Source organism: Amblyomma maculatum, chromosome 9, assembly GCF_055883805.1.
Source record: "Amblyomma maculatum isolate TAMU_Amacu chromosome 9, ASM5588380v1, whole genome shotgun sequence".
NCBI lineage: Eukaryota > Metazoa > Arthropoda > Arachnida > Ixodida > Ixodidae > Amblyomma > Amblyomma maculatum.
In genome coordinates, this window is record NC_139352.1 from 59,981,987 (window position 1) to 59,997,988 (window position 16,002).

At 45.8% G+C, this 16,002-nt stretch overlaps 1 protein-coding gene across 2 annotated transcripts in view; it reads left to right on the forward strand.

Moving 5' to 3' along the window:
- mib1 (E3 ubiquitin-protein ligase mind bomb 1) overlaps positions 1-16,002 on the forward strand; it is a 508,315-nt gene that overhangs the window by 466,684 nt on the left and 25,629 nt on the right. For both annotated transcript variants that reach the window (XM_084578830.1, XM_084578831.1), the window contains exons 13-14: positions 12,418-12,550; positions 13,818-13,904. In XM_084578830.1, the coding sequence (XP_084434956.1) occupies positions 12,418-12,550; positions 13,818-13,904 (220 nt within the window). The remainder of the gene's footprint in view (positions 1-12,417; positions 12,551-13,817; positions 13,905-16,002) is intronic.

The following is a 16,002-nucleotide window of genomic DNA, read 5'->3' on the forward strand; positions in this document are numbered from 1 at the left end:
CGCTACGTTACTTTTAAACAGAGCTGTTTAAGCAGTCAGAATAGTAATTTTAGTAGTGATTTTCAGGGTGATAACAAAAATGACGATGCTAAAGGAAGTCCCATAGTCGACGACCGTGTGTGGGTTCTTCCTGTTTAAAATAATTATGAGGGGAAATTAAGAAAAGGTGGAACAATATAACATGTCACGAATCCACGATTAAACGAAAGTAAGGAGTATGCAACTCACAAAGACGAAACTTCATGAGGACGCAAAAAAGAGGCTGTGAACACGAACATGAAGCGAGTCTCGAACATTAAGAACTAGGAGCCGCGCTTAAGTTCTGCTTGGAAGAACACGCCCTAGTACACTGCAGTTTGGAGCGTATTTCCCAGATCAAAGCCTACAAGACAACGGGAATCAAGCTTCCGGCAGTATCTCCGCAAGCGTCCCGCCCAGTGTGGTCTTACTGCTCAAATTTGTCGCGTCACACATGGGGTCACTCAGCTGCTGTGGCGCGAAATACAACTTCGTTAATTCAGCAGCCAGTTTTAGCGGTTGCAAATATATATATATATATATATATATATATATATATATATATATATATATATATATATATATATATATATATATATATATATTGTTACGAGGTTTATTTACAAGATGTTAGGATGCGCTGGAGATTGGTAGCACACCACAGCCACAGCGGACAGACTCAGCTTCCTGGTCCTCTTCTGCTTCTTCCGCCAAACCTCATCTTCCTTCAATAAGGACCGCGGGAAGTGCGTAACACTGCCCCCTTCGCAGACGATGCCCGCCGGGCGAGTCAAGGTTCTTCACGTTGATAGAAGGGCTTCATGCGGGCCACGTGGACTACTTGAGTCTTCCGAGAACGACGCCCTTGGGTGGTCACGCGAGAGACTACAAAGTTTACTGCGCTGAGGCATTCCAGTACAACGAAAGGGCCAGTATAGTGGTGCAACAGTTTCTGGCGACAAGCCGCGCTTACGCAACGGCGTCCAAAGCCACACCAAGTCACCAGGGGCATAATTAACATCTTGATGACGTTTGTCGTAGCATTGCTTGTAGCGTTCCTGGGAGGCTAGAGTGCGAAGTCTAGCGAGTCGACGAGCTTCTTCAGCCAAAGAGAGAGTATGCGCTAGTGAAGTTTCAGCAGGGAGTAGTGAGAAAGGCAGAAACGTGTCCAAAGTGCTTCGTGGAGCTCGTGCATAAAGAAGAAAAAACGGACTGTAGCCTGTCGTTTCGTGCTTAGCAGTGTTAAATGCGTATGTTATAAACGGAAGGACTTCATCCCAGTTTTTGTGGCGGGAGTCGACATACGTGGCGAGCATATTGATAAGCGTCCGATTGGTGCGTAAGACCGTTTGTTTGTGGGTAGTAATGAGTTGAATGGCGAAAATGGGGTGAGCAGAGGCGAAGAAGTTCTTCTACAACTTCTGCCGTAAACTGTTGGCCACGATCGCTTATTAACACACGAGGAGGCCCATGTCGAAGAATGATGGACCGTAGGAGGAACGCCGAGACATCAGAAGCAGTGGCTGACGGTATAGCACCAGTTTCACAGTACCGCGTAAGGTAGTCTACGCACACTATATGACCAAGCGGTTTCCGTTAGAGGAACGGGGAAACGGTCCTGGGAGGTCAATTCCCGCCTGTTCGAATGGGGTTCGTGGTGGAGTTATAGGCTGAAGATGACCCGACGGTGAGCTTGAAACGCTGGCACTGGAGGCAGCTGGCCACATAACGTTGCGTAGTTTGACGCATCTTCGGCCAATAAAAACGTTCCTTAGTCATGTACAATGTCCTCGCGAAACCCAAGTGTCCAGCTGTAGCATCGTCGTGCATTACCCGAAGAACCTGACCCCTAAGACTTGTAGGAACTACCAGAAGAAGCCGCGCACCTACTGACGAGTAGTTCTTCCTGTATAGTACACCATCACGAATGCAGAATGAGGTATTAGGGTTCCGGGAACTTGCTGCATCAAAAAGCGGCGCAAACTCGTCGTTCCGCTGCGCAATCTTGAATTCGCCAACATCGGGGAAACTTGTAGAGATAGCAGCTATATATTCATCCAAGACCTCATTGTCGCAATCAGTAGTTTCAAAAGGTAACCGTGACAGGCAGTCAGCATCACCGTGCTTACGACCACTCTTAAAAGACACAGTAAAATTGAATTCTTGAAGGCACAAAGCCCACCGCGCAAGGCGTCCACAGGGGTCACGACGGTTTACAAGCCAACATAAGGAATGATGGTCCGTCACAATTTGATGGTCCGTTGTTGTACACCGAATACAACAGCTAAGCATTCCTGTTCAGTTACTGTATAATTACGCTGAACCTTGTTCAAAGAACGGCTTGCATATGCAACAACGTGTTCATCGCCATTGTGCCGCTGTATGAGCACAGCACCAACTCCAACTGCGCTGGCGTCAGTGTGAAGTTCTGTTGGAGCTGATGGACAGAAGTGGCGTAGTACTGGTCCTGATGTCAAAATAAATTTTAACTGACGAAAGGCGGAGTCACAATCAGCAGTCCACTTGAAAGGCGCATCCTTTTGCAGAAGACAAGTAAGGGGATATGCTAGGTCAGCAAACTTCAGAACAAAGCGTCGAAAATAGGAGAAAAGCCCCAAAAAAACTCCTCAGCTGTTTTAACGATTTCGGCGGTTTAAAACAAGTGGCCCCCAATATCAATTGATGCCACCCAAGCTCCTCGCGGACGATTTGTCGAATTGTATCTGCCATGCTTGTCGTTTCCGACACATCCACACTGTCGACAGTTGTTACATTAGGCAACCGACCAAACTCCGGAAGGATACGGCGTCGCTTCAAAGATTCAAACGTGCGGCAGTGTCGTGTTACATCAGCGGTGGTATTCAAATCGTCCTTGCAGATAAGAAAGTTGTACACGTCTTACGCGATTCCTTTGAGGAGGTGACCCACTCTGTCTTCCTCAGTCATCCGAGCATCTACTATTCTGCATAGCTTGAGGACTTCTTCTATATAAGTTGTGCAGGTCTCCCCCGGTACTTGCGCTCGCTGAGCCAGAGTGTTCGGTGCTCTTTTTTCGAGCATCGGCATCGCCACATCCCGCTCTCATTTCTTCTATGAAGCGATCCCAGGTGGTAAGGGATTCTTCACGATTGTCAAACCATGTTAGCGCAGTTTCTTCAAGAAAAAATACCGCATTCGCCAACTTAGTATTCGTATCCCAGCGGTTGTATTTGCTCACCCGATTGTAGTGGGTGAGCCAGTCATCCACGTCTTCCCCGGGCTTGCCATAGAAGTGCCGGGGCTCCCGATAAGGCTGTCCGGTGGTCGGTTGAGCTGCTGGCGTGGGCTGCATTGAACCATCTGCTTGCGCCATCTCCGTCCGTAAAGGGGGGGGGGGGGGAGGGGGGGGGGAGCCCAGCAATTCTTCTGCTTTGGCGAAGTAGGAGAGGTTCCGTGGTGATCTGTAGCCCGCAAACTCCACCACACTTGTTACGAGGTTTATTTACAAGATGTTAGGATGCGCTGGAGATTGGTAGATATATCGCGACGAGCAGATGCTGAGAATAATGTGTGAGGTTTAAGTATTCGGCTGCTTCTGAAAGAGAAAAATATGAGCCGACGCTGACGCAGCGATCAAGTACCGAGCGCTATCTTTAGAAACCTACTTATTATTTCGTTGTTGCATAAACTGATTTAGCAATGTTGCAACCAAATTTGTTTATATCGGGACCACATAGCGTATTTCACCTTCGCTATATCCGGTATACTCCTTCGTTATATCCGAAACACTGTGAGCAAAATTTAGACAGAAATTTGTGCAGCGCAAAACGACGAATCGTTTGACGCCATCCGTAACGTCCTGCGACGAAAGGTTCGGCCGCAATGACGGTTTGAAGATCCCTGGAGGTACGGTTTGTGAATGCAAAGGTCGCCGGCGCGAATCCCCCTCGTAGACTAGGCTCCGACTAAACTAGCTGTTTTGTGGTCCGTGACCCACTTAATCGTTTAACACGACCGCGAACATTCTTCGCCAAACGGGTTACCTATAAATTTCACACAAATGGTGGTACTAAGGAGTCTAACTTCGATTCCTGCCAGACTGACCTCTAACGAAACGAAGGTGTCGAGCAGCACCGGTACGCTTTCGTTCTCGCTATAGAGTTGTCGTGTAGTCATGTAATATGGTTCCATTTTGTTCACTTGCGGCTGGGTTATCATTTCGAAACTATATATCTCACATGACCTATAGGATTGCGGAATACGTGACTTTGGGAAACGTCACTAGGCGAGCTCACGCTCTAAAGAAAAGAAATGAAAAATGCTCAGGACGGCGTCAGCAAGCGCCGGCATGTGAAGCTTGCGCACTTCATTGTCGCTGGAAGAGGCGAGTCTCCCAAACATCCTTATTTTGATGTCTGATCCTTATTTTCCTTATTTCAATGCGCGATCCGCGTTGCCAGCGATCGCCGAAATAGCTCCCCCGGATCTAATTTGATGGAACAGTGTTGCACGCGCACTCGTTCTATGGTAGGCACGATGACTGTCGGAGTCCGCCATTTCTGAAATACAGCTCAGTGGCATAGTTTCGGTTCTCGAGAATACCATCACGCCATCCCCTGGCTGCGATCAGGCGCGTGCATCGGCCAGACGCGCCGTTTCGAACGCCGATTGCCTCGTCACTGTTTTCTCTTTTTTTTTCTTCTTCTTTTTGCTGGGGCGGGGGAGGGAGTAATGTCACGCGTTCTAAGGCCTGTGTTATTATAAACTACAATACAAATCACATTTCCCTCTTGCATCCACGTTCTTCCAGTCCGCTGAAGCTGCGCTCTGGTAACGCATTGCTCACAGTCCATGCAGTGAGCATCTCAGATGAAAACACGATTGGGCCGTTTGTGTAAGCTCTGCAGATATCATTTCTATGCTGCAATGCACGACGAAAAGGGCTACGGAAGCCTTTATGGTTTTAGTAAAGATTTGTATTGTATATGACCGCACGCTCAAGTTGCTCCAAAACAGAGATATCACTGCCACAAAATTAAATTTCTGCTTTATAGCTTCTCTAAAACGCATGTTTTCCTTCTACAAGAATTTCATAAAAAGCCTGTAAAAAGCCGCGTCAATACCGGGTTGCGCTCAACGCTGCCCCCCTGCTTCTCGCTATATAGAGTCTATTCCATGCTCCATATTATCCAACCATAAAAACAACCAGAGAACACTCTTCTTATGATTGGCGCATGATAGCCTTGTGCACAGTCGTTTGTGCGCCATCAAATCCCATATATAGCTAACTGACTGACTAACCTCTTGTGATTGCGCTCCCTGAGCTGCACATTCATTTGAGCGTATTTCTAGATAAAATAGTATTCGATTAATTACCTAATCTGTTCTAGCATTTCTTTTCGAATTCAGTTCAGTTCAGTCGTGTCCGGCTCTTTGTGACCCTAGGGCCATATCACGCTACGCTTACCGGTCTCTCACGATCTTCTTAACATCACATAACTTCATCTGCAGCGCCTCGAGGATGCCATCTAACCATCGCGTTCGCTGCCTACCCCTTCTCCTGTGACCCTCAACCTTTCCCAACATCAAATCTTTCTCCAGCGACTCCTCTCTTCTCATCAGATGACCAAAGTAGCTGAGCTTTAACTTTGGAATTTGACCCTCCAATGAGCAGTCAGGGTTTATGGTCGACAATATCGACTGATTTGACCTTCTGTCCGTCCAAGGAACTCTCAAGATTCTCCGCCAGCACCACAATTCAAACGCGTCTATTCTTCGGCGATAAGCCTTCTTCACAGTCCAACTCTCGCATCCATACATCAGAACTGGAAAGAACATAGCACGAGTTATACGGATCTTGGTTGGCAGTGAAATGTCTCTGCTCTTTACTAGGCGGTCAAGGCTAGCCATGGCTCTCTTTCCCAGAAGCAGGCGTCTCCTAATTCCATGGCTGCAGTCTCCTTCCGGGGTAATCTTGGAGCCCAAGAAGAGAAAATCTGTCACAGCTTCCACTTCTTGTCCCTTGATGCTCCAGGACTTGATGGGGCAATACGCCATGATCTTTGTCTTTTTAATGCTCAGTTTAAGCCCAAACTTCTCACTCTCTTCTTGTACGCGCATCAGAAGTTTCTTGAGTTCCACTTCATTTTCTGCCATTAAAGTGGTATCATCCGCATATCTAAGGTTGTTGATACGTTTTCCAGCTATCTTCACTCCAGCTGAAGACTCGTCTAGACCGGCCTTCCTCATGATGCACTCAGCATATAGGTTAAATAGGCAGGGCGACAGTATGCAGCCTTGTCTCACTGCTTTCTCAATCGGAAACCAATCAGTAAGACTATGTCCAGTTCTGACTGTGGCCTCTTGCCCTTCATACAGGTTCCTGAGGAGACAGATGAGGTGATTTGGAACTCCCATCTCTTGGAGAGCCTGCCACAATCTGCTGTGATCTACACAGTCAAACGCTTTCGCATAATCAATGAAGCTGAAGTAGATGGGTTTCTGGAACTCTCTTGCTTTTTCCATGATCCAGTGAAGGTTTTCGAATTAGTCGGTAATAATTAAAATGAAGCGCAATAACCGCGCCGAACGACATGCCCCACACCCTCTACTGCTGCACGATACTCTGGGCACGGCAGTGTTCTGTTGTGATTAACCGTGCATGTAACTAAAATATATGCCTCCAAATGTGCTGTTGAAGAGAGGGTGGTTATAACTGCAGCTAGATGGGGAACGGGGGGGGGGGGGGGGGTCGTTATACGCTTCCTCCATTTTTTCACTCTCTAGGGAATTCGAGAGGACCGTTATTCTCTCCGACGCTTCGTGTTTGCTCTTCGCAATTCGATGGTACGCTCGGCGCAATTCGATGTTGCGCTCCGGATATTTTATAGCTTTTTGCTCGTCCCTCTTTTTCGTGCGCCGGAATACGAGCGCGCCCGCTGGGCGCAACTTAATTTTTGACTCTTCCGAAAGTGGAGCGAATGAGCCGAGGTTTCGTAAAAGCGCGGGCCCTCTCTAGCGGTTTATTGCGAAGATATATCGTTAAGTTTTAAAGCCTGTATTGTTCCACTGTCGCCGACTGTTCGCCATTTATTCCTGCTCCGGCCGTGCGTATATACAGATATACCCGCGAACCTCGTATGTCTTTCCCTTCGCTCTGTAAAATGAACGCTTTTAGATCATTTTATGTGGTGCTTGATTAGCGCACAGATCTCCGAGAGCTGGAGCATGACGTCCTGGCTTGAGAGGGATGGGCGATAGCCGAACATCGAATCAGGGAAAAGATGGTTGTCCTCGGGGAAGCTCTGCAAGCTCTTGACAACGATGTGTTCAAAGAACTTACCGAGACAAGAGGTGAGGTAAATAGTTAGGGCGGAGATTTTGTATGTCTGGGTTTGCCAGGCTTGGGGATGGAGGTTACCTTAGCGTGGGTCCACTAAGAAGGTAGAGTGCCTTCGTACCAATGTTTGTTAAAGAGGGCCTTTAGGGATGAGGTGTCCACATTACTGAGGGCCTTGTGAAAGATTTGGTCTCATCGTGGTGCGGAGCTGTAGCGCCGCACAAACCTCCCCCAGTGTGATATATGCGTTTAGCTCAGAATTAGGTGGCCGGTGTGGGAGGGGAGTGGAGACGGAGGGAAAGTGCAGAGATAGCGATCTCGGAATGCAAGAAGGAAATCGGAATCGGGCTAGGGGCGGTAGAGGTAGCGGATGAAACATCTTTGAGTAAGGTGGCGGTCCATTGAGAAAGGTCTGAGATGGAGATGGGGCGTGTTACCGCCAGTGGCGGAACCGATCCCAGTCGACTACCTGGGCCAGGAGCTGGCGGGAGGATAGGATGGGGAGAGAGAGATGGACAGGATACAGTGTTTCGTCCGCACCGCGTCCGAGGCATTTTTGCAGATAAAAAGGGGTCCGAGAAATCAAGGACAAATAACCGTTCTGGACGCAGGTCCGCATCGCGAGACTCTTCCTACAGTTCCTGGGGTAACCCCAGCTGACGTGTTGTGCATTGAAATCCCCGAGAATGAGGTGCGCGTTGCGATGTGCGCGGGAAATGGCTTTGCGGAAGAGGAGGAGAGGGGCGAGAGGTGTGTGGGGAGGGTTGTAGACATTAAGGACAAAAGGACTGGCATCCTGCCGCCGCCAAGGGAGGAGTTCTAGGAAAAGCTGGGTGCACTCTGAAACGTCGAAAGGATGCTCTATCGCCTTGTAGTTGCGGTGAACCAGAGTAGCAATGTCTGGGGGGGGGGGGGGGGGCAGGATAGTTTCCTGGAGGTCGCAGGGAGGGCTGTTTTGGGGGTGGAGCTTCGGCGCTTTCAGCTTTCCGCGGAAATCACGGCAGTTCCACTGCCAGAAACTAAGGTGTATCTAAGGGGCATCTGGCCATCATAAGGTCTGGGTGCCCCTGCTGGTGCAGGGAGATTGGGAGGTGAGGGGGAAGGGAGGAGGGATGACACCATTAGGGTCGTCTGGGCAATTTCGGCTTCGTGGGCACTCTGGCGGGCCTCAATTCTGGCTACGCGTTCGTTAATTTATTCTATCCATTTCTGCGCGTCGGCGCGCAGGGCGGCAATGTGGCGGGTGACGGCCTCTACCTCTGGGGTGGATGCGAGATCGTTGGTGGAGCGCCTTTCTCGTGGAGGGCCGCGGGAAGGGGAGGTGGCGGAGGAAGAAGCATTCGAGGAGGTGGACATGGGGGCGGGAGGAGGCAATGGGGGAGTTCGAATGACAGGTGGTGGGGGCATTGTGGGGAAGAAGTGGGGAGGTGGGGCGCCCTATCAACGCCTGCAGCTGTTGTTTTAGCAGGGCAATTTCCCTGATCTGGACTTGAGCTTTGAGCTCTTTTTCGGGGTCGGGAGTGGGAGGCTGCGAAGGCCGGCTCACCTGGAAAGAAGTCGATGGGGTGTCTTGGCTCGGCAGTGACGGAAAAGAGACAGAGCGGCGGCGGGGACTGTATACGTTCTTGGCGTGTCTGGGAGTTGGACCGCTGGCGGGGTCTAGATGTGCGGGAATCTTCGGTGGAGGTTGTTGATTGCGGTGAGGTGGACGACATTGACTTGAAGCTATAGAGTTGGTTGGAGAGGGACCCGTCCGCGCGTAGCGAAGTCCACACGGGCGGGACCTCGTCACATGTGCGCCTTGGCATAAGATGCACTTAGATGTGCAGTCAGGGGGCTCCCGAATCACGTGCACGGCTTCGCAGCGTGGGCAGCGTCCGGATCTGGGCTTGTACATACGTCGGACATACATGGGTACATACGTCGCCGTGATTCCAACAATTGATGCAGGCTTCGGCCTTGTGGCGGGAGGGGTGACAGATGAAAAGGACGCAGTCGAATACAACGGTGCGGATCAGTTCCTTCGTGCCGACGAAGGTGATCAGGAATCCAGGATGGACTGAATACGTCCCATCTGTCTTGCGTCAGCAATGGTGTAGGTGTTGCTGGGGTTCCTTGAAGGTCTGCGATTATCTCCTCTTGGTTCTGCTTGTCCACGGCGTTGTATATTACGCCGCGGAGGGCGTTGTCAGGAGCGGAACATAAGTGCGCAGGGGGTACGAATTGGTTGCGAGACGCAACTCAGTGGTTCGGACATAATCGGGTGCGTTCGTCCGAGGGTGAACTGATGAATGCGTTATATGGGTTTATACGTACGTGGTCCTTGGTACGGGCGGTGGCACAAAAAGAGGTCAAGAGTGCCTCACTGGGCCTTAACAATTCGCGTCCAGCGGAGGTCGTCGTCAAATTCTTCTTAAGTGATAGGCTTACCATCGACTTGGTGTTCCATGTCGACGGCTTCGAGGCGACGGCAGCTGCGGCGATGGCTCAGCGGCCGCTAGGGCGGAGTGACTCAGCTATGCGCTGCGGACGGGGCGATGCGACGCCGAGCGTTAGGCTTAGCTCGGCTGCTTCGTGGCGGGTCAACGATGAGGTCCTAGTCAGGCGGCGGTCGGTCCGATACAGGCAAATGGGGTGTCAGGTGGATCCTTACACCTTCATGGGCTCGCTGATAAAATGATAGATACTGCACCTTCTTCTTCCCTGTAAACCAATTGTAATTATGTGTAGCACAGCAACGAACGCCGATAAGAGGCAAAAGATAGAAGAGGAAAGGTAGGCTTTCGCCATTGTGCTCTTAAGAGACATTTAAGAGACCCTCTAATTTTTTTACATGCGGGATAGTATTTATCGGTGAACCAAGAAAAAGGAAATTAGCAGAAAAAGGTTTAGCATAGTTAAACACGGCATTCAGCGAAAGCTTCTCAGCATGGTTACGCTTAGTATAAATCTTTGTAGCCCGGTTTTACTGACCTCGGTACAATGCACTGAGCGCAGCATCATTGCCACTGGCGTCCATGACTGGCTCTGAGTCGAGGCGCGGTTGCTCAGTCCCCGCCGCATTTAGTCAGCCGTGGGTTGCTTCTCGTCATGATGGCTGTTTTCATCGCGCGATGGGGGCAATGTGACGTCACCCACGTGTTTAATCACATACTCCACCCCTTCCACTCTCTTCTCAGCTCCAAGTTTGAAAGGTCAAAGGTCACCAAAAGGTCAAAGGGTCAAGGTCATGACCACAATGTGCGACACCAAGGCGGTCCACAAGGTTACACTTTAATTAGTCAAAGATTTTGGGGAAAGGAAGGCACAGTATATTTATAGCCACACTGTCTTGTGGCTCCTTGAAGGTCAATATGGGTAGCCCACGCTGACATCATGTGTTGGTTTGCTGGAAGCGAAAGGCACAGTATCTGTCACATTTTTTGTGCACACCTGAACCACATAAGAACAGTTTGTCCTACTCCTTGAAGGTCAGATTGATGCCCACGCGAAGACCAGCTCTACCTAATGTAGTGAAGCTTTCATTTCAAAAATGCGACCCACTAGATAAATAAAGCTAAAAGATAGATAAAGCACTCTGTCCTTTAGCAAAAAGTGCAATGATTGTACTTTTGTCCACGTTAGAAAAATGGTCTTCAAAAATAAAGGATTGATCATTTTTTTGATAACCAAGAAATGAAATAATATCAAGAACTAGATTGAATAGCACTGTACCCTGCAAAAAGGAGATTACTGGATAGAGAAAAAGTTCAACCGTCCCTTGCATTTTCATATAAATTTCCCATATATTTCTGGTTTACATAATGCAACACTTTTTAGTGCCTAATATCTATAATGTACGTAGGGTTGTTTTCAGTTGATTTCAGTAAAAATCGTAGTCGCAGTAGTTTTTTAAATTCGAATCATATCCATATTTTATATCATTGAATTTTGGCAGATTTCAATATATTATGGAGAAAGAACGGACAACTTTAGAGCTTCAAGTTAAATTTCCAGAAATAAAGAGCAAGGGCTGGATAATGTAGACAAAGTTTCAGTGGCAACACTTTATTGAGTCTTGCCAGAATGTAGGGCTGAATATTGGCAACTTTCAAGACAAGCCCTCAGTTTTATATTTATTTTTAGAATTTTAGACAATATAATGCAACACTTCTTTAGTCCGTAATATTTCTAAGGTACTGAGGATTCTTGAGAGGGATTTTAACAAAAATCGAAAAAGTTCTTTTTTAAACTGGAATCAGAGTTGCCCCCTTTTTGCTGTTTTCAAATTTTGGGCGATTATGATGCCTTGTGGAGAACACACCTAGCTATCTAGAGCTCCAAATTTTGTGTGAAATTAAGAATGTAACTTGAATTATAAAGAGGAAAAGTTTTAGTGCAGACTACTTTAGATATCATGCCAGTAATGTAAAGTTGAAAATGAACATTTTTGCAGTGTGTCGCTCCTGAAGCAAAGTTCACAAGTTTTTACTAAATGAGCTAAGACAATAAAACGAGTTTCTAATAGTCTTTAAAACTTGCATAGAATTAGTGCGTAAAAGAATAATAAATGACAATATCTTAGTGCAGATGCAGCAGGCCTCCAAGCTTTCAACTTTCTGAAATGGCAAAAATGGCATTTTTCACCTCTAGTGATATACAATTTTTTTCGAAGAAAACTACACCATATCTTGCAAAACTAACGTTCATTCCTTTGTGTCGAGACATTTGGCCACCACATATAAGCATTTCATTCAGAACAAAAATTGTTCATGAGACCTCGATTACCGTTCTTATCTGAACACACCCATATATATATATATATATATATATATATATATATATATATATATATATATATATATATGTGTGTGTGTACATCCTTTTGTTTTATAGCATATTTGCAGCACAGCTGCTACATTTATTAACTGTGGTATATGTTATGACTGTCCTAGTTGAGCACTCTTTTCAGATGAGTGAAGCCACTGATCTGTCATATATATATAATTATTATAATGATGTTCGCTTTCTTAAAGTGCTTAGTTTCTTTACGCACTGTTTGTGCCATTCACACTTTCCTGGCTGACTGCCTTTTTGTGCAGTGCCATGCGGACCTTGCTTGCAAAGCTACCGAGACCCTGGATTGTGGATGAAAAGAAAGACGATGGCTACACTGCGCTTCACCTCGCTGCACTCAACAACCACGTGGAGGTCGCTGAACTTCTCATTCATCAGGTGGGCACTAACCTTTGTGCAAAGCATTCATTTGCAGCTCTTCTCGGTACTGTGTGCATAGGCTTTGTGAGAAAATAGGAAAATGTTTTCTTTAAATACCATCAAAGTATGGGTACATTGGAATAAACCATAATTAGGTAAACCTGAGCCGGACAGGGGTAGGACAAAGAAAATACGGAACCTACGCAGGCACCTAATCGTCCAGTCTTTCATTCATACATAGGCCCTAGTATCTATTTGCCCTGCACCCTGTCGAGCTAAGACGTTTCGAATTATGTGAAACCAGCTCATCCAGGAACTTACTTTGCTTGAGTGAAGTAAACTGTGTTTTTCAGAAAAGCTCTGTAAGTGCTGGAATTCTTGATCTAAGAAACATCTAAATTAATGTGGCACAAAATTGTGCATGCTTTTATTTTAGTGTATGTGAGGAAGGATGAGGGGGGCTGTTGTTTATTCCACCTCAAGTATCATTTTCTCGGAGGAGCCTTTAATGTGAGTGCTATAAAATTCCACGCCAGCATTTAATTCACTGTCAGATGATACAGAGCAGCATTATACCTACACTGCCAAGAATTTCCCTCTGATCTTGTCTACAGAGTTGTTGACAAATTTTTTTTTTTGAAAGCATTACAGGTGTCACAATCATAAGTAAAATGAAAAGAGTGCCGAGAGATATTTTCCTGTGCTAACACGCACATATGTTATCTGCTGTAGATATTGTTCACTTGTTTGTAATACTTTGTCTTCCTTTATGCTGTAAGTAGATCAAGTAGTGTTAAATGCGATAGACCTTAAAATGATAATTACGATCAAGAAGCAGTGCTGCTCATATTTAACTTGTCGCTCGACATTTTGTACTTCGCTGGTCAGCTGGAAATCCAGGTGAATGCACATGTGAGTACATGAGACCGGGCTTACTATCTTAGCTTCTACAGAATATTTAGTAGAGCTTTTTTTAGCTGTTGTAATGCAAGGCATATCAGAATAATTAAATTCTGATATTGAAAAACATTTCTACCTACTCAAGATGTGGGAATTGGAAAAAGGTTTGAGTTTTATTGCTATGTAGTAGGTGTATAATCTCCTTTCGAATCAACATAAGCACTCGACATTTTTTCTAGTTGGTCTCATCAAATGTACTGCTGTATATTCAACACATTTTTTTGTCTTTGTCATGTCAGTATTCACATATCATAACCTTGATGTTCAGTGCAAGTATGCTGTGTGTCAGGCTGTGCTGACTGCTCTTCTTTCGCACCAAACACAGGGCCGTGCCAACATGGACCTGCAGAACGTCAACCTGCAAACACCGCTGCACCTTGCCGTGGAAAGGCAGCATGCCCAGATAGTCAGGGTAAGGATATCGCAATCACATCACTGACGGTAGTTGCACACAACTTATTAAGATTGGAAGGGGCACCCACTGTAGCATGTGTCATGCACAGGAGGCAGAAATGGCTCTGTGATTTTTTGTTTTTATTGCAATTGCACTTGTTTATATAACAGCCTTTTGTGCTAGGTTTTCTGTTTTTCTACAAATGTTAGGGGCTTCACTGCTGCATCTAGTAGTGACGTGTGTTTATGCCTCTGTCTTATTCGGATGCCTGGTGTGGCTGTGATCGGAGGCCTGCAGGGTGCTTCTCATTATGTCGACGAGCGGAGTTCACCGTATATAGTGCATTCTAGTTCTCTGCCCTGTGAGAGACAGGGAAAAATTAGGACAAAATCTGTGCTCCTTTCCAACTCTGATGCCTCTGAATGTACAACAATATCTTCTGAACAGTTTCTTTGCTATGGAGGGATCTTTACGACAGGTTTCTATGTTCTGCAGAGGCATTCTGCTTTAGCTTCTAAATGCTAGCCAGGCTTTAGGCCTGAACACAAGAGTAAATTTTTGGGCCTTGACTTGCTATCCTACATGTAGATGTATGTGAAGTCTTCCTGGCATTACAAGAAACTATACACTTGTTTTGTTTGGGACAAAGTGTGAGAATATTTTGTGTTGAACATTATCAGCCAAAAAATACAAATTCTGCATAAGGTGCTAGTATAGTTATAAAGACCATTTATAACTTTAAAGACCACCTGTGTAAGAGAAGTGTGAATAACTGATGGCATTGTTTATTAGTAAAATTTGCTTGTTAGAAACATTTCAAGATGCAGTTATGATTTTTTTTTTTGTTCATAGCAGCCACAATCTTATATTATTCGTCAATATCATATTGTGCATTTGTCTCGCTGCAGGCAAAAAGTAAATCATGCGATAATTCAGTAATAACTTTTTTCGCTTTCATTGCAAACAGAAAATTTTCAGAATTTGCTAGTATATATTCTGTCTATCTTCAAAATCAAACATTTAGATACATTTTCTGACACCTTTTTTTTTCCTCTATCTCTCTATGAATCAGGGCTCTGCTTCTATATCCACCTACATACTATGTACACTGCTGCATGCACCGTGCTTGTTTTCTTTGCTTTGTTATCATTTGCTTTGACATTTTTCACTGTCATGTTTCTTTTTTTGAAAGAGATATTCTCTCTCTATCAGATGTGCGATATGTCAGAGTGCTTGTAGCATTTCTCCATGTGATTGTGACAATCATTCGGTGAACTGGAACAATGAGAACATGCCTAACTATTGGCAGTGGGTAAACCAGAGCCTTTTGATTTTGTGATTCACTAACCACAGGCATTGCTTGTCAACTGGGTTACCACTGAGTTTCATTTGCAAGCTTAGCCTGCCTGCTTACTGTCAGCAACATGGAAAAATATTGTATATCAGCAATTAGAGAAATTTTTTAAAACATTTCATTGTATATTTAGAATATGTCATGCCTCTCACACCAAGCGCTTCTTACAATTTTGAGTTTTCTCTTGCTCTAACATTTGCTAAAATGAGGTTCCTTCCCCAAAGTTTCTATGTCTGATTGAAGCTGTTTACCATGCCATGTATTTCTGTCAAGAGGTTTTGTTGCGAAACCGAAGTATCATTCTGCTGTGAAGTCTTTGCCTATTGGTGTGTGTTTTGTTCCTGTGTTGCTTTTCTCACACCCATCACGGTAGCGCAGTGTTTGTAGCATTCGGCTACTGATACTAAGTACATGGGGTCAAATCTTGGCCATGGAAGTGTCATTTTGATCGAGGTCAAAAGAAAAGACACCCAAGCGCTTCGCCATGTTATTAGATGCCAGAGATCCCCATGTAGTCAAAATTTGCCCAGAGCTGGTATACTATGGCGTCTCATATCCGACTTTGGGTAGCTAAATGTCGCATACTATTCAAACATTCTCTTTCCTTTTTTTTTTTTTTATCTCTCTTGTAGCCTTAGTTGTTTCAGATGTTAAACCTCATAAATCAAAATAAATCTTATTTCTTTTTCTTCTTTTTTGTGCTCACTCCTGCATAGACCAAGGCATTGGTATGCAATGTTTTCAGGTAAATAGACAGGCGAA